This window comes from Ascidia mentula, chromosome 4 (genome assembly GCF_947561715.1).
Source record: "Ascidia mentula chromosome 4, kaAscMent1.1, whole genome shotgun sequence".
NCBI classification, from domain to species: Eukaryota; Metazoa; Chordata; class Ascidiacea; order Phlebobranchia; family Ascidiidae; genus Ascidia; species Ascidia mentula.
In genome coordinates, this window is record NC_138569.1 from 15575496 (window position 1) to 15591485 (window position 15990).

Below are 15990 nucleotides of genomic sequence, written 5' to 3' on the forward strand. Positions count from 1 at the left end.
TGTGGAAATTGAAACTCCTATGGAAGCATACAATATATCAGAAGACATGCATTAGTTTCGTGAATACAGATCTATTGAAGATAAATATTGGTGACAAAGGCACACAGCGAAATTGCATCTTCTACATTTTAAATGAAGAGGCTTGTATTTATAGAACACTGCCACGAAGTACGTGTTTGAAAGGAAAACAGTTAACAACAGGATAAATCAAGTTTTCCAGTTGGTCGTAGCAAGGCCACGGGAAATACCAACAACGTATCGGCAATATGATGGAACCTTACGAACAGCAACGCGTCAAAAGCACAGAAATTAAAGCGAAAGTACATGAAGGATGTTTGCGTCGATACTTGCTGAGGCATCTTAGGTCGTGTGTGAATTATCGAATAGCGTATAAGTAGAATATCCTTCAAAACACGATGGAAAACAAGCACAGCACAAGGAACTGTTTGAATTTTCACCAATAACATAAACATATAGTACAGGTAAAAAGGCAATAAATCTTATTTTAAACCGAAAACAATAGTGTGCACCTCTACTTGTATATTCCTAGATAGACAGATATTCCACTATTATTTTAAACCGCAAGGCGGCGAACTTCCACAAGCGTAAAAAGCCGCCAGACATCATACGTTGGATTCAAGCTCCAACACATCGTAGGTGCCGGGAACGGGAAGAAATCTGGCTAGATATGACCTATCGGCATCTTTTACGCCATTGCTGGTTGATGGGTTGTGCGCCTCTTCGTACACCTATGGGGTGAATATTATGCAAAACGTTTTCAGTGAAAACTGTTATGACGCCCTGGGAACTAATTAAAATTTTCAATTTTAGACATTGTATAATTAAGGCTACAGGGGTTTTAATGGCGAATATATTCAAATAATCATAACAACAATATGTATTGAAAGTGAACACCCATAGCATAACAACTAACTTTCAGATCTACCGCAACTGCAATGACAAACGTCTTGGGATAACATTTCACAGAATTTTGAAACGCCAATCCACGAATATCAAGATACGATTTCTGAATCGTCTTAAAAGCTCGGGTAGTATTGCACAACAAACGTGTCACTGATATTAAACATGACAAACGCTTTCCGGATTAAAATATATTTTTTTCAATGGTTACCGTTGAAGTTGTTGAGTTTGTGGTTGTAGAAGGTAAACACAGGATCAAATTTTATTAAACTATTGCGGATTTGACTCAATTTTGCACAACTACTTACCTTCTTTGCAATCTCCCTTAGTTCTCGGGCCTCTGCTTTACCAGTGGAATCGACCATGGACGTAAACGAACTTTTTGACTCGTTGAGGAGAATGTGGGGTTCGTCAAACTCGATAACCTTGCCGGCATCCAACACCTTGTATACAGAATGGTTTGATTCAAGCTCAATTGGGACCCGATTACGTAATGGCGATCCTCACCAGTACTCGATCTGAGTCGATGACGGTATTGATGCGATGAGCAACTGTGATCACTGTACAGTGCTTGAATGTACTTCGAATAGTGAGTTGAATGAGTCGGTCCGTCCTACCGAATTAACGCCATGTTTAGATTTTACTAGATGCCGAACGGAAGACAAACAAAACAAAATCATTAAATTTCCAAGGCAAACTAGGATGTAAATTACAATACAACTCTTTTAAGTGTGATAAAACAACTACATCGGTTTCTCTAAACACAGGCTATTGAAAAACTTATCAGGTCCTAGGTACGATAAAGCATTATTTGAATTCACATCTAGTTAATTTATCGAGGACAATAACAACAGGTGATTTTTTTCCAATGTTGGAAACCACTCGATTCACACAAACAATGACAACAGCTCTTCTAAAATTGTAAATCAAACAATAAGTTCTGGAATCTATAACAACAAATGATGCCTGTCGGTAATATTTAAACACACTGTGACCCATCCCTTTCAGAAACAAAACTTAAACCTAATGTCAACGTTGGCAGTGGCTTCGTCAACGATAAGAATCAAATTTTTCCTCAAGATTGCTCGAGCTAAGCAGATGAGTTGCCTTTGGCCGACACTGAAATTGCCACCAGCCTCCGAAACTTCGTATTCGAGTTTAGCTGGGAAGCTTTCGATCAGCGGTTTTAATTGAACCTGTGTGAAGACAAACAACATGGTAATGATCTAGTTGTGCAATTGAATTGTTCCTGAGATCGGGTCAACCTTATCAAAGGGCGCCAATGTTCATATTAGTCTTTCAGATGCAATTAAACGCCTGTTCTTATGAAGCACCTCATAATACAATGATTGCGTTTCAGGCGCTGATTACCTGTATCGTTGGTTATGGGACTTATTTTTTGTTTTAACCGGTTGTTGCATCAAGAATACAATAGGTCGGTTTTTAAAATGAGATCGAAAACATTAAGTAACTTTCAACACATTTTTAACCTGCTCCAAAGCGTCCCATAATTCTCCGTCAATATATATAGAAAACGGGTCAAGATTCTTTCGTAAACTTCCGGCGAATAGGATTGGATCCTGCACAGAAACGCAAATATGTTAATTAATTTAAAACCTAAGAGCAAAAAGCGCAAGCTCAAATAATGAATAAAAAAAAACTAATTATTTGTTTCATGAAATCCACTTTTTCCATCAACACGTTCAATGTCAGTGGAAAGTTCAATGTCAGTTTCAAAATATTGTAGAATCTTGTGTCGAAACGCACCAGTAGCTTGTACTGTTTTACCATATTACCATTTAACTTTTCTGTTTATTTTGTTTAGAATTGAAGACACATGAAAAAGCGAAACATGTATTTAAAATAAAAGCGTTTTGACACAAGGTTTTATTATATTTTGAAACTGAAATGAAAAAAAAAGTTACAACTGGAAAACCTGTGGAATAACTGAGATAACCGAACGAAGATCAGCAAGTCCCAGGGAGGAAGCGGCCAAACCGTCGATATAAATTTCCCCGGATGTGAACTCGTTCAACCGGAACAAAGCTGATATAAGAGAACTCTTGCCTGCCCCCGTGCGGCCAACTACACCAACCTGAACAATGAAACAAGTCGGTTTAGACTACATGTAAGTATTTAAGCTGCATGTATATTTTTTTGGTATTTTGAAAAGCGCGAGTAGTAAGTTTAATTGCAATGTTCGGCGTTAAATAAAAAAACATCTCACGAAACCCTTTTATAGGGAAGTTCAGTCAGAATCAGCAACAACACGGGTGCACTTTAATTTTCAATAATACAGCGATTTGCGGGTCGACGTTTCTACGGTGTATCCTGTTGTGTCTTGCCACAAATACACTTGTAAAATATACGTACAACAAAATATGCGTTTTTACCTTTTCATGTGCACGAACGTTCAACCGGACCTTGTGCAAAACATCAGGCCCGCCCTTGTAATGAGCATAGGACAAGTTGTCGAAGGTAATTATCCCGTACTTGGGCCAATCTGGAGGCGGTTTGTTGTCGGGTAGTTCGTGCGGTGCCTCCGGTGGAATTTTGTAATATTCCTGCACCCTCTCCACTGACGTCATCTGGTACAAAACAAATTATGAAAAATTGTAAATAGAATAAACATGGCTGTCTTCAATAAGTTCGGCCATTACGTAAACTATTTAGCAAACACATCAAAGTATCTTAATGTATACTCACGACATGCAACCAACAACACACTCTTATACAAGCATAAGAGCCATAATAATCCTGGAGGTGCAGACAACAATGCAAACTGTCTTTACCCGTAAGGTTATTCGACATCTACAGTTTGAATACACAACATATCGACGTTGACCAAAAAGGAGCAAAATATTCTAGGCGTGGTTAGTTCAGAGCCACAGTCACCAGCTTCACTGATGAAACAAGGTGCACTACTGTCTGTAGCTCAACACACTTCTAATTTATCGATTATTCTTGTATTCCCTACTACGATATAAAATTGCGGAAAGGGCATCATATACACTATGCAGCTCACCAGATTTTCCACCTCTGCGCTCTGTCGGACTCCCCACTGAAACATCCCCATCACCATGATAGAGTAGGAGAGGGCAAGACCGATTTTGCCAGCTTCGTTGTTGAGAAACGACGCGGTGAAAACAGATGAAATGGCGACCGTGCCAACAAACACAGAGCTGAGGAGATCGAGACGTACGGCCAGCCAACGGGAGCCGGCAAGAAACAGAAACCAGGAACCTGTTGTTTGGTAAACACAAACAATAACAATTAACATGGACTGTTTGATTAGGTCGAAGGTCTTTCATTTTGGGGGTCACGTGATACGCGCGGTCACTTAGCCGCCAGATGGCTGTTTGTGTTTTAGGAAGCAAATTAATATTTTCAAAACAAAGCCATTGCCGCTAATTTACTTGTTCAGTTGTCCTATACCGACTGAAATACTGAAATGAATAAATGTAACTAAAATTGAAAAAGTCAACTGAAGAAAATTATCAACTGGCGTTGATTTCAAATTGTCCGAGTCCATTCCACTGTATGTACCGCAGGAAAGCCTTTAATTTCAACCCACTTTCATTTGGGAATGTTTATAATACGATGCTGTTCGTGAAAACGATGTTTGTAGTACAACACTATCATATTTATTCCAGAAAAATTACGTTGAAGAATCTACCTGGAACAGTAGAGCTTGGATTTAACAAACCGTGGTTGCAGAAATATAATGCATGAAAAATTGCACATTAACACCCTTGGGGGTAAAAATGTAATCAACGTATACTTTGTACACATGCACAGTGTTTATTACTGAGAAAAGCCTAAGAAACGATGTTAGTTTGGTGGGATGGTCTCTATGGGGTATACGAGTACGCTCGATCAAAATGAGGCATCATTTGTGCACATTAAGTACAATTTGCCTGTAATGGTGGGAAGAAAATTGGCGCATTATGTGGTGGCTGAATGTCCCGTAAATGCAAAGAAAAAAACCTTATTCAAGCAATTTGGGTGCAATAAGCGGTTGTTTGTAACCGAATTCCACTGTACTTCTTTGAAAAATATAGCTAAAGAAAAGCTAAATATCGGATTTTAAAAACACATTTTAAGTACGACAGGCCGCGCTTTGTTATGTTCCTTGTAACTTAACTGGCGCGAAAATAAACCAAAAACGGCAGCCCTTAAATACAAGCCTCCAAAAAAAATCATGTAAAGTCCTAAACTTACAACTGTGCAGATCCTGCAGTTCATGAAATTCCGTCGCAAACTCATTCTGCATTCGAAATGCTCGGATAGTAGTCAGACCCTGGATGGTCGTTGAGAGATGCGAGAACACCGGGCTTCTGTCTACAACGGCGAAATGTTGCAGAAACAGGTTTTGATAAAAAAGGGAAATCCCCACTTACTGCTTCCTTCCATGCGTTTGACGTCACGTGAGGTTTTGATGTAATACTGACGCAACCAGACGAAATAAATTAAAAGTGGAAGTACGACGATGAGTACGAAGTAATTGACAGCGACGCAAAGGAGGATAATGCACACAACTGTGCCGAAAATCTGTGTCAAAGTAATAACAGTTGAAAGTTGACAGTGGTAAAGCATAAAATAAACTAAACGATAATAAACAATATTCGGAAGTATAACTGAAGGTTATGGTTTAACCTCAAGGAAATGCATTAGAAAGAGCACTCGAATTAATCAAAGGTAAATCTGTATTGGCAAGTGTGTATAGACATGTTCGATTAAATATAGATAACTTTGTAAGTTACACGACTATTTTTGCCTCACATAAAGGAAATCCATCATAGTGGTTGGCAGAAGTTCGTCAATCTGTCCCATGTCCTTTGAGAACCTGTTGAGGATCCGACCTACCAGTGCAACAAAAAAACTCATCACACCCAAAACATTGCACAACACAAACATATGTTGCAAGTAAACTTATAGCTACGCAACACCAACAATATGTTGAATTGTATCGAGGGTATTTTATGGGGAATGAGGGAGGAATTAGAAGTGAAAGGTGGTTGGCAGGTACTGTATCATGTCTTACTGGCAATATAAATTATTATTGAAGCATTTTATAGTTGCCTAATTGCAGTGATCCTGAAACTTGGTGTTATTGGTTGGACTTTTTTGCATATTTTCGGGCCTATATTGTAAACTGCGCAAACTCTTTCTGAAACAATTAATAAAACAATTTTCAATCACAAAACTAGAGTATCAAGAGGTTGCCGTAGACCCCGAGAAAACCCAACGCGGAACCCCCGGCTGAGATTTGCTTTTAATGTAGCACAGAAAGAAGGGATTGCAATACTGAACAACATTTCGGTAGCAAAAAAAAAAAACAAACAACAAATGTCTTTCTCACCGGTTGGGTTGACGTCGAAGAAACGTATGGGTGCACGGAGAATTGCGTGAAACATTTTGTTGTGCATTTTCCTGCCAGATATGACGAGGTAACTGTAGTGCAGGATTGCTCGGGCAAACATCACCACCACGAAGAGAAGTGTGAGGACTGGATACGATGGACAAAACATTTACACCGAGATTCAGATTTTTTTCGCATTTTGAAAACGCAGACGAACTCATACTTGCGAAAATTACGACGTAATACATGTCATCGAATTGCTCTTCCGGGAAAGCACCGCCTTGTGGATTGGAAGTATTATTGGCATAGGATAAGACACTCACGGCGGTTGTGTACTTAATACTTGTGTTGTACGTGGTTATGGTGCTGTTGGCTGGCGACATAATATACGTTGATTGCTGGGAATAAAATAGCACGGACTGTGTGGCCCTGCAGAGTAACAAAATGATAGATATCAAGTTACACAAAAACAAGCGTAACAGTGTAGATACGACCACGTTTACTGTGACTACATTTGTAATGGATATCCTTCTAAACATTACACAGCTTATCCGAGAACTATGGCCCAAGTGGTATTCAATCCAAAAATTTATTTGTAGATTCTGTAACCGGCGGTCGATCAAAATAATTCATTTGACGCCTCAGTGCGGGATTGAGAGTACGTTCAATGAACAAAACATGTAAGAGTACGTTTGAAAAACATTATCGGCTTTACATTGCATTCTATCCTTCCGACCTTCTGCGTAGACACGTTATACCCCGAACTATGAAGGACTTTTAAATTCGGTCCACGGAACCACGTGACATGCCAGACAGGAAATATCAAACATTACAGTGAAAAGCTCACCAGACAGAGATCCACCAGTCGCACAAGAGATACAGTACGTGGTTGGCAATCATTAAAAAGAGGAGAAGAATGAGAAGAAGTTTGTTTGTGTTGAAATATTCAGCGTAAACTTTCCACCCGATGCTTCCTTGAACTCTCGTCTCTTCTTCCTCAACGCTCGCCACGAATTCCGCCTGAAAAACACTCTTATTTATCGGGTGTTACCACGAAAAATAGAAGAGACACGACGTTGTCATCAATTCTGCGAGAACGAACATGTTATTACTTCATCTTTTTTCAAGAGAGGTTCGATTCCTTCGTGGCTCGAAATTGACTTGATATGTTTCCGCTTAGTCTGAAAGTGACAAAAGAGAAAAAGTAGACAGGCTGATACGACCGAACCAAAGCCACATCCATACCGTCGGTGATTCCAGCATGCCCCCGCCTCTGCTTCTACTCTTTGCTTTGCGTGGGGTATTGAAGAAACCGTTAGCTGTTAGGACAAGAAACGAATAACGTGTTGGTTATCGAGAAATTAGTGATTAAAAACGATTTATCGAAAGGCTGCCAAGAAAAGTAACCAGCTATCAATAACCAGCAGTAACTACGACGTGAAAAGTGTTTAACAGCGGATCATGGCCATTGCATTTAAAAAAATCAAAAAAATATCTTAATTTACTTCGGTAAAAGAAAAATTGATCATCGCACAGGGCGCGTGGTATTTACACCCGAGAAAAAATATGCAATGATTAATAATCATCAAAACTTCGTCATAATGTAGCCAATGTACCGAAAACGCCTTCCTCGCAACTGGATGCATAGGGCGAAACTGGCGCGGACGGTGTATGTCCATCTGGCTGGTCGTCGTCGTCATCATCGGTCTTTAACAAGGAGGCGAAGTCTGTTCCGTCAGCTTGCAGTTGGCTGAAAGTACCGCGTCCAACTATTCCTCCCTGTTATTACGTAGAAAAAACGACATTAATTTCAAAGGCCGCAAACATTTAAACTTCCCGAGTTGAAGTTTATGTTACGTGCAGAGTGACGACACGAAACTTGACGTTATATTGTTTGAGTGGGATTTTCCAACAGTTTTAAGTCATTTCTGCCGAAAAACGTTTCAACACTTTTTAGTTTATTTTGTATTACGCCATACGGACAAAACCGACATCGAATGATGTTTATGTATTTCCGCTGATTATTGCACTTTGCATTATTAGTTTACCAATTGATAATTTTACACCGACTGTCAACTTATAGATGCATGCATTGCATAACTTACAAATTTCAAGATGATGATTTGGTCAGCGGCTGACAGGAACTGCAGCTGGTGAGTCACTAAAATCCTAATCTGCATAATAACATTTTTAAATAACAGTTTAAAATTCCACATTTTGACGCATTTACCTTATCTTTCATGTGGCCGCAAATACATTGATGGAAAAGTTGATTAGCAACATTTGAATCAACAGCACTTAGCGGATCATCCATCAATATTATGTCTGTGTTTTCTCTATAAGCAGCTCGTGCAAGGTTTACTCTGGCTTTCTGTCCACCACTTAATGTTACCCCACGTTCACCAACCAACGTTTCATCTCCTCTGTCTAAAGAATCAATATCCTATGAAGAGGAAATAGTTCGGTTTTGGTTGGGTGCCAATTGTAGACGTGAAGACTGTTCCCTTAGTTATTTCAGAATCTAGCCCTCTGGTTGGCATTGTTTTCTAATCAGCGACACCAATTTTCTATTTTAGTATTAAGTACTGCAATTTGAAACTTCTGTTAGTTTCACTTAATACTTGTAGACGTGAACATAGATATTTAGAAACATAAGCAAAGTCTACGCGAAAACGCTTATCCACATATAGTAATGTGCGACGAATATGCCATTCACTTTCCAACCAGGATGGAGTTGAGCTTTGGGATTCCAGCAAATCAAAAAAACGTTGTTAAAAGTTCAATTGCGTTTTGGCAGAGTTGTTAAAACCCACAGGTGTTTCTCCAATAACCGACGCTTTATATGACACAAAAAGGTTCAATAAGAGCCAATTGACAGTCCTAAAGAATGATGGGGTCGCTTGTCAGTGCGTCGGACCAGATTGGAAATTGGTTTGAATGACGGAGCAGTTTTAAGTATACGCCGCATTTTTCCACATTCGTTTACTAGAATTGTCATCTTACGTCACAACATGTTTTTTATTTGCTATGAAACACAAGAATATGATTGGCCTGGCACAATATATTTACGGTCATAGGTAGTTTGTAATTTAAATTATTTAAGCTGCATGAAATCGTGCCTCTTGCCTAGAGTCATGTTGCACACACAAAACATGCCCTTAAGCAATTTAATGTACTTAAACGGTTCTCGATGCCGACCACGAATGACGGAATTAAATCAACTACACGGTTCAACGAACGGGTAAATTTAACTCGAATCTTGTATGATGTGCGCCTTGTTTCGGCAAAGCAGTTTAGCTACGTCAGGGATGCTATTTTCCAGAGGTCATCATGTCAGTTCTACAATACGGCAGTTCTTCACACCGCAATGTATCTAAAAACTTACCTTTCTCAGTGCGCAGCACTCAATCACTTTCTTGTAGCGAATTTCGTCATAAGTTTCGCCGAACAAAATATTTTCTCTAATCGTTCCAGAAAAAATCCAGGGCACCTGACCAACGTAAGCAACCCGACCAGCCACCTTCACCTCACCGCTGGTGGGAGGTAATTCCCGCAAGATGGCGTTCAAGAACGAAGACTGCGTGACGTAGAGGAAGGGTTTAAGCAATGGTTTACGTGCAATTTAACCAATAGATACAGTCATGATCACCTTTCCGGATCCAACAGGTCCAATAACGGCAAAGAGTTTTGAAGTTTCAATGGTGACTGATATGTTGGATAGCGTTTTCTCAGCCTCGATGTCATTCTCCTACATACAAAGCCTCGTTTAAAACTCTTTAACAATGATTAGATAAAATGTATGCTTACGCTAATACACAATTATATAAAACTTGGCACGAGTAAAACGAGAAAGGTAAACAAAACAATTGTTTAATTTAAACTATAGTTATTTTAGACTCCCAATGCAGTTGCAATACAGTGAAATATTCCGTTTACTTAAACCGGTGAAATTTTCAGTAAAAACGTCACAAAAGGTCACCTGTAAAATTCCACTACTAAATACCAAATACGGGGCCGAAAGGCGATAAAATCTGGAATCAAACAATCACAAACCCGGTAAATTACATTTGCTTCGCTCCACGAAGCTGTAAAACTGGCGAACTCCACTCTGGCATTTTCGCTGCTTTGTTCCTCTCTGCTGTTTTGGGGAGGTGATGTTGCGGTAAACTCATCGAGTAAAAGAAATTCCTGCAAATTGTGCAGTAGTTCAAAGCAAAAATTTATTTAAGATTACCGGCGGGCCTGACAGGTTAACCGTTTTCATGCTGAAAAACTTGCTTTGGAGAGAGCGCAAGGCACGCTTTTATAGGTGTGTTTTGGAAAGTTTAGGTTGCACACCTCTGGTTATACTTAAGTATCAAATTATCACCTGGCGACAATGATCGACGTAGCGAGAAAAACATACTAATTCCTTACTTGTATTCTTCGCATGCTGATGAGGGATTCCGAGAGTTTTTCAATCGCTAAGGGAAAGAAAACTCCGATGGTGACGCGCAGAACGTTGAAAAGTCCAATGGCTGCGAATACCTTTCACCACATAAATGCGTCGTTAAACTTTGTCCACACAAAGTAGTGAAAATATACGCATTGCAAACAACTTGTTGAGGCCGACGAAACCATTACCGTGTAATGAGGTATTAGCTCATTACAACGTTTTTATAAATGTGTTGCTTAATGACTGACAAGCGACCGTAACAAGAAAACACTACACTAAGTTCAACGCTCTCACCTTAGAGGGTGTCATTCGGCCTCCAAGAAAAACGTACAAAGTGAAAGTGGCGAAGACCAGCAGACGGGCGGATGCGAAAGCCATGGAGTTGTTACAAGCCTTCATGACAGATGAAATAAGCACTTGCCCTATTTCCTTTCTGTGGTAAATTTAAGGATAGTAGAAAAGCAAGTGAAACGTTAAGGCAGTTCTCTGAATTGTGCCATATTTGTCAAGCCCTCCTGGGAAGTATGGAATAGTACATACATTTTACACACATGCACAAGATAGGGTAGGAACAGTAGGAGCTGTTTCAGATGTTTACAATTTTGGTAGAACAAGAGTTTTTTGAAGAAAAAAATAGCCTGTATAGGGCAATATTTACTGCTACAAGATAACTAACTTCCGAAAATTGCCGACGAGCTTTTCGAAAGGTTTCTCCCAGGTGTACATTTTGATGATTCTCATTGCTGTTATCACCTCGTTCATCGTCCGTATTCTCTCATCAGTAAGAACAGCCATTTTAGCCCTTTCCAATTAATATATATATATATATATATGTATATATATGTAAAATGTTACAAAAAATACAAATATACTGCTTCTTGGGTTTAAAAAACTTAACTAAGTATTTTCAATGAAGGTGTTTCAAACATGCTTGATATGCCCAGCACCTTAGTTTTGACCTGTTTCAAAATATTTCCACACTTCAAAGTAATAAGGAAATATGATATTACTTGACACTACAATTTAAATCCAAAAAGAAAAAATCCTTTTTAGTATTTTTCTACCACAGTCAATGCCAAGGTTTTGAGCATAAATGGGGCATTTATTGAGTCAAAACATTACAACCTAACGTAAAGCTTTCACATTTGTGAATCAAACACAAACCTGATTCTACCAAATCCCCGTCCCAGGCAGCTTTGAATAAACAAAATTAGAATCATTACACCAAGCCCTGCCAGACAGGATGGCCCCAAATCCATCCAAAGCAGGTAACACACAACCAAGCACTGTGTGGGAGTCAGCCAAAGAAAGTGAAGAAAAAGAGTGAGCTAAATTACACGTCAAGGTCAATGCATGCAGGTGTAATTATTAAACATAGAGTTCATACCAAATCAAACCGAATTACATCTGTGGCACCCAGATTGACAATCTGCCCAGTAGTTGCACTGGCAAGTGCTCTTTGGCTCAGTTTTAATGTCTGAGAAAGAAATGACATTTATACTCAACGGCCCACTCAAGTATCAGGAAAAGCAAAATGGTGTTAATGATGTCAAACCATGACTACGCGTTAAAACTATGGATCCAGTGTATGTAAAACTGCAAGGCTATGCTCATGGGTAAGTGCATCAATTAGTTTTTGCCAAGGGTACAAAGAAAGCTGTGTGCTTACCTTTTTGTACATTAATGCGCAGGCACCTGCACGAATGTGCCAACCCATCCTTTGAAGCTGATAAAAGTAGCCATGGTGCAACAAACTGACACACAGTGCAACAGCAAAGATTCCACAAGCATACATATATGCTTCTTTCAATGTGGAACTTCCCTCAAAATATTGTAAGATACCAGCAAGGAGCAGTGGTGTTACAACCATTAAAGCTTCCTTAAGAAATGAAATAAACTACTGCATTCATGTAACTTATGTTGATGTTAAACAAAAAAATATATATATACATGGTGGACTTACCTCTATCACAACTAAAATGCCAAACAGTAACCATCGCACAATAAAGGTTTTGACAACAGCACGAAATAAACTTGGCTTTTTCCCAGTTTCCTTAAAGGCCTGTACTTCTTTTTCCCAATTTCTACAATAGAAATGTATATAGAAGTATGAGAAAGTTTTATAACTTTTAGGTAAACAAAAAAAGCCATACACCATTTAAACAAATAAACCAGTATGTAATGTTTGGATAATGTATAGCCAAGTAATATTTGAACTTTCTGTTTGCCTTTCAAGTCTTGAGCAAACAGACTGTGATGTGTCACTTGCAAGCAGCTGATATTGATCATATTCTTTTAATTCCTGCTTTTGGCCTCGCTTAAAAAAATCGTTCATCCACCTGAAACACAAACGTGTGCATAAAAGTAGTCATAATTATGAAGCAAAACATATATGCAGTGTGGTAAATTTACCAAAAAAGTATGACCGAAAATAAATTTGCCCTCTCCAATGGGTTTTTCACAAATTCGCTGGTCTTCTTTTTTGCCATGCTGACCATCACATAATTTCACATTTAAACAATAAACCCTGCGCTGTCAAAGTCAAGGGTCGACAAACTCACCCTTTTTGCTCATGAAACACTTCCCGCCACACTTCACCGGAGATACAGCACATAAGCGCCGCCTAACGTTTGCATTTCTTGACCAGATTTTGTCCGACCAAAATAAATTACCAAAACAGGGTTTCCAAACTACAATAAAAAGCACAAAGCCAAACTTTAAGAAAAAGGTCAATCAGAGAAAATTTTCTGAAAAAAGGCCAAAATTGAAAATCGTGACAGTCATGAAGTAAAATGAAAAATGTGTTTAAAAAAGGACATCAATTTCCAACGTAGGCTATCCCGCAAAACACAAAGTGTGTTCCGCTGTTGCAACCACATCGCATTAAATCACAAAAATGAGGAGTTTTAACCGATGACAGAACAGAACATGACACAGAAAATTGCCTTCATTTTATGAAACATACGTTTACGTGGCCATCACTGGTCAAACACAATTTTTGAAGGCTGAACTGAAAAAGGCCAATATAGCCTACCAACTTTGATTTATTCCTAATAACCAAACCCATACTTTTGATAAAATCGGACAAGTTAACTTACGAGTAAATTTGATAATTGCTAAACTGATTAGACGCATTTACTTTTTACATCCACCGCGGGCTTAGTGTACAATTGTGGTGAGACCCGTAAATTACGTCAAGACAAAGGTCGGAGCAAGTTGTGACATAACACAAAAAATTACGTCACCGTGACGTCACAAAGTTATACGGACTGACATACTTGCCACTGATTACTGACAAATGGTACAACATCAACGAAACAGGACTGTGATTTCATATGGAAACATACACATTAAATTTTAGGGTAAATTGTTGTGGTAAATTGTGATTAACCATTTAACCAAGCACCATTAAACAGTACTCTCTGCTTAGTTTGTGTTAAACCTTGCATGCAATGTTTTATTTCGTTGCTGTTATCCATTTGCTTTATGAGAATCGACAAGGTGCCATTGCGCTGTATGTAACAAAAAATGAAGCCATAGTTGTTCTGCTTCTGCCCAAAGCTTACCAAAGCAGAAATTGAGGTTTAATAGTAATTTCAGAGAAACGGCCGGAAAAACTTTGGGATCACTCAAGACCTTGGGGCATGTTTGACTGTCCGACGTGGGCACCAAGCACAAAACGTCCAATGCGGTTTTGACTCTGCCTTGCAGCTATGGTCTTAAACACGATTTTAGGAACAGAAAATATCGCCGAATTGACAATTTATCATCTCTGACTGAGTCCTTCGTGCGTCCATGGTTAAAGAAAAAACTATTTTCTGGCATGTACGTCTATGTTTCCAATTTTTTGTTTTTTTTGTTTGTATTTCGAAACTATGAAGCTTTATCTTTTTACCACCACTGATTTCTTTCATTCAAAAAGTGAATTTAATTTGGTACAGACAAAAAACTTTCGTGTTGCGAGGAAATAGTCAGTTTAGAATTGCATGCGCCGATCATACATAATCTCACGCTAAACGCACGTCAGAAACACAATTTGTCAGCATGCTGCAGCGCAATTAGTTAGCAAACAAAATAGGGAAAATACTACTACACCGGGTCACAAAGTTTTTTCCAAACTTGATCCACATATAAGTATGTGTAAAACAGAAATCTGTGCGAATTTTAATGATTAGGCGTGAACAGGCCCACCGCCTGTTATTTTTGTTTGTAAATTTGAGTTGAAATACTATACGAAATCGTAGCGTTATAATCGCACAGATTTCTATTATACATATGCTTATATATGGATCAAGTTTGAAAAAAACTTTGTGACCCGGTGTAAAAGTATCTTCCACAAAATAGAAATAGTGCCCGAAATTGTGATGACCACGCACAAACGCAGCTGACGGGAACGCCTTCGATACAAAGAGCAGGTGGCCACGCTTCACGCCCAGCCAGGTACGGATTTCACAAAGGCTGGTCCTCTGCCCGCTGGGCATCGGGCGATGGAAGCGAAGGTAACACCGACCTACCAGTGGCCTTGCTTAGAGGCTGTAAAAATAAGCGTAAACGTGGTTTGTGTCGCGACCGGCGTGGTTTGTTTACCGCGGGCGTCACTTTTCGCGCTGGCATTGTTTTGCCAGCCCAGTGGCATCTGACCCCGCGAATTATTAAAGTCAATCCGGTTGTGACAGATGACGCATGTTGTTGCATGGCATGCATTGTATCAACCGCGTATAGTAAAGCTTTTACCCTAAAAATATGAAGAGAATGTTTGCAAGGTTTACTGTTAAAATGAAGAAAACAAGCATTACAGAACAAACATTACATGTACAGAAAACAAACATTGCATGTCCCATATTTTGTCAAATCATCCAGCTGGAAATTATAAAATTACACATTTAATATCAACGGCACCAAGAAAAAGAAGTTTGTAATACAGGTACAAAACCCAATGTTAATTAAACTTTACTGTTAAGGCCCATTATTCTGTGCCAGTTCGTTCTTCCTGTGGCCTGCTGTTCAACATACGTAGATCATTCTACGACTTGCTGCAACGTTTAGCTAATTTGGATGGTTGATTGGACAAGACATGCAAAGCTTACAAAATGTGAAAAAACGAAAATGTAAAGTCAAAAATAAAAATTAAATACTGGAGCAGGTGTGATTTGCCAATAAATTAGCCCACTAGGTATGGGGGAATTAGGTCCGCCCGTGACTACGATGTACAAAAGTTTAAATTTATAATTGGAATGTCACGTGCAACACATGAGATGTTTTTGATAACAGT

At 39.0% G+C, this 15990-nt stretch overlaps 1 protein-coding gene across 3 annotated transcripts; it reads right to left on the reverse strand.

The window, feature by feature from the left end:
- Window positions 1–96: 96 nt before the first annotated feature.
- Window positions 97–13288, reverse strand: LOC145899709 (ATP-binding cassette sub-family C member 4-like). Of its 3 annotated transcripts, none has more exons than XM_082988607.1 (31): window positions 13131–13288; window positions 12947–13057; window positions 12682–12802; window positions 12388–12593; window positions 12106–12195; window positions 11883–12046; window positions 11395–11520; window positions 11013–11151; window positions 10700–10810; window positions 10337–10471; window positions 9933–10031; window positions 9669–9860; window positions 8514–8726; window positions 8389–8457; window positions 7900–8062; window positions 7529–7602; window positions 7396–7464; window positions 7131–7303; window positions 6507–6712; window positions 6284–6430; window positions 5704–5783; window positions 5322–5472; window positions 5143–5262; window positions 3947–4164; window positions 3315–3509; window positions 2858–3016; window positions 2412–2501; window positions 1945–2117; window positions 1429–1534; window positions 1230–1364; window positions 97–749 (listed from the first exon to the last, which is right to left on the reverse strand). In XM_082988607.1, exons 3-31 carry the CDS (start codon window positions 12713–12715, stop codon window positions 624–626), a joined length of 3963 nt encoding a protein of 1320 aa, XP_082844733.1. In that variant the 5' UTR covers window positions 12716–12802; window positions 12947–13057; window positions 13131–13288; the 3' UTR covers window positions 97–623. The 3 variants fall into 3 exon arrangements, with proteins under 3 accessions (XP_082844733.1, XP_082844732.1, XP_082844731.1); XM_082988606.1 differs by having other exon boundaries at window positions 10349–10471; window positions 12388–12597; XM_082988605.1 differs by having other exon boundaries at window positions 12388–12597.
- Window positions 13289–15990: the final 2702 nt, after the last annotated feature.

Excerpts from the sequence above, each read along its gene's own strand:
- LOC145899709 (XM_082988605.1), bottom strand. The coding sequence starts at position 13,216 with ATGGTCAGCATGGCAAAAAAGAAGACCAGCGAATTTGTGAAAAACCCA. Across the intron at positions 12,598-12,681 it reads GCATTTTAGTTGTGATAGAG|GAAGCTTTAATGGTTGTAAC; the intron begins GTAAGTCCACCA and ends TCATTTCTTAAG. Across the intron at positions 8,458-8,513 it reads GCGGCCACATGAAAGATAAG|ATTAGGATTTTAGTGACTCA; the intron begins GTAAATGCGTCA and ends GTTATTATGCAG.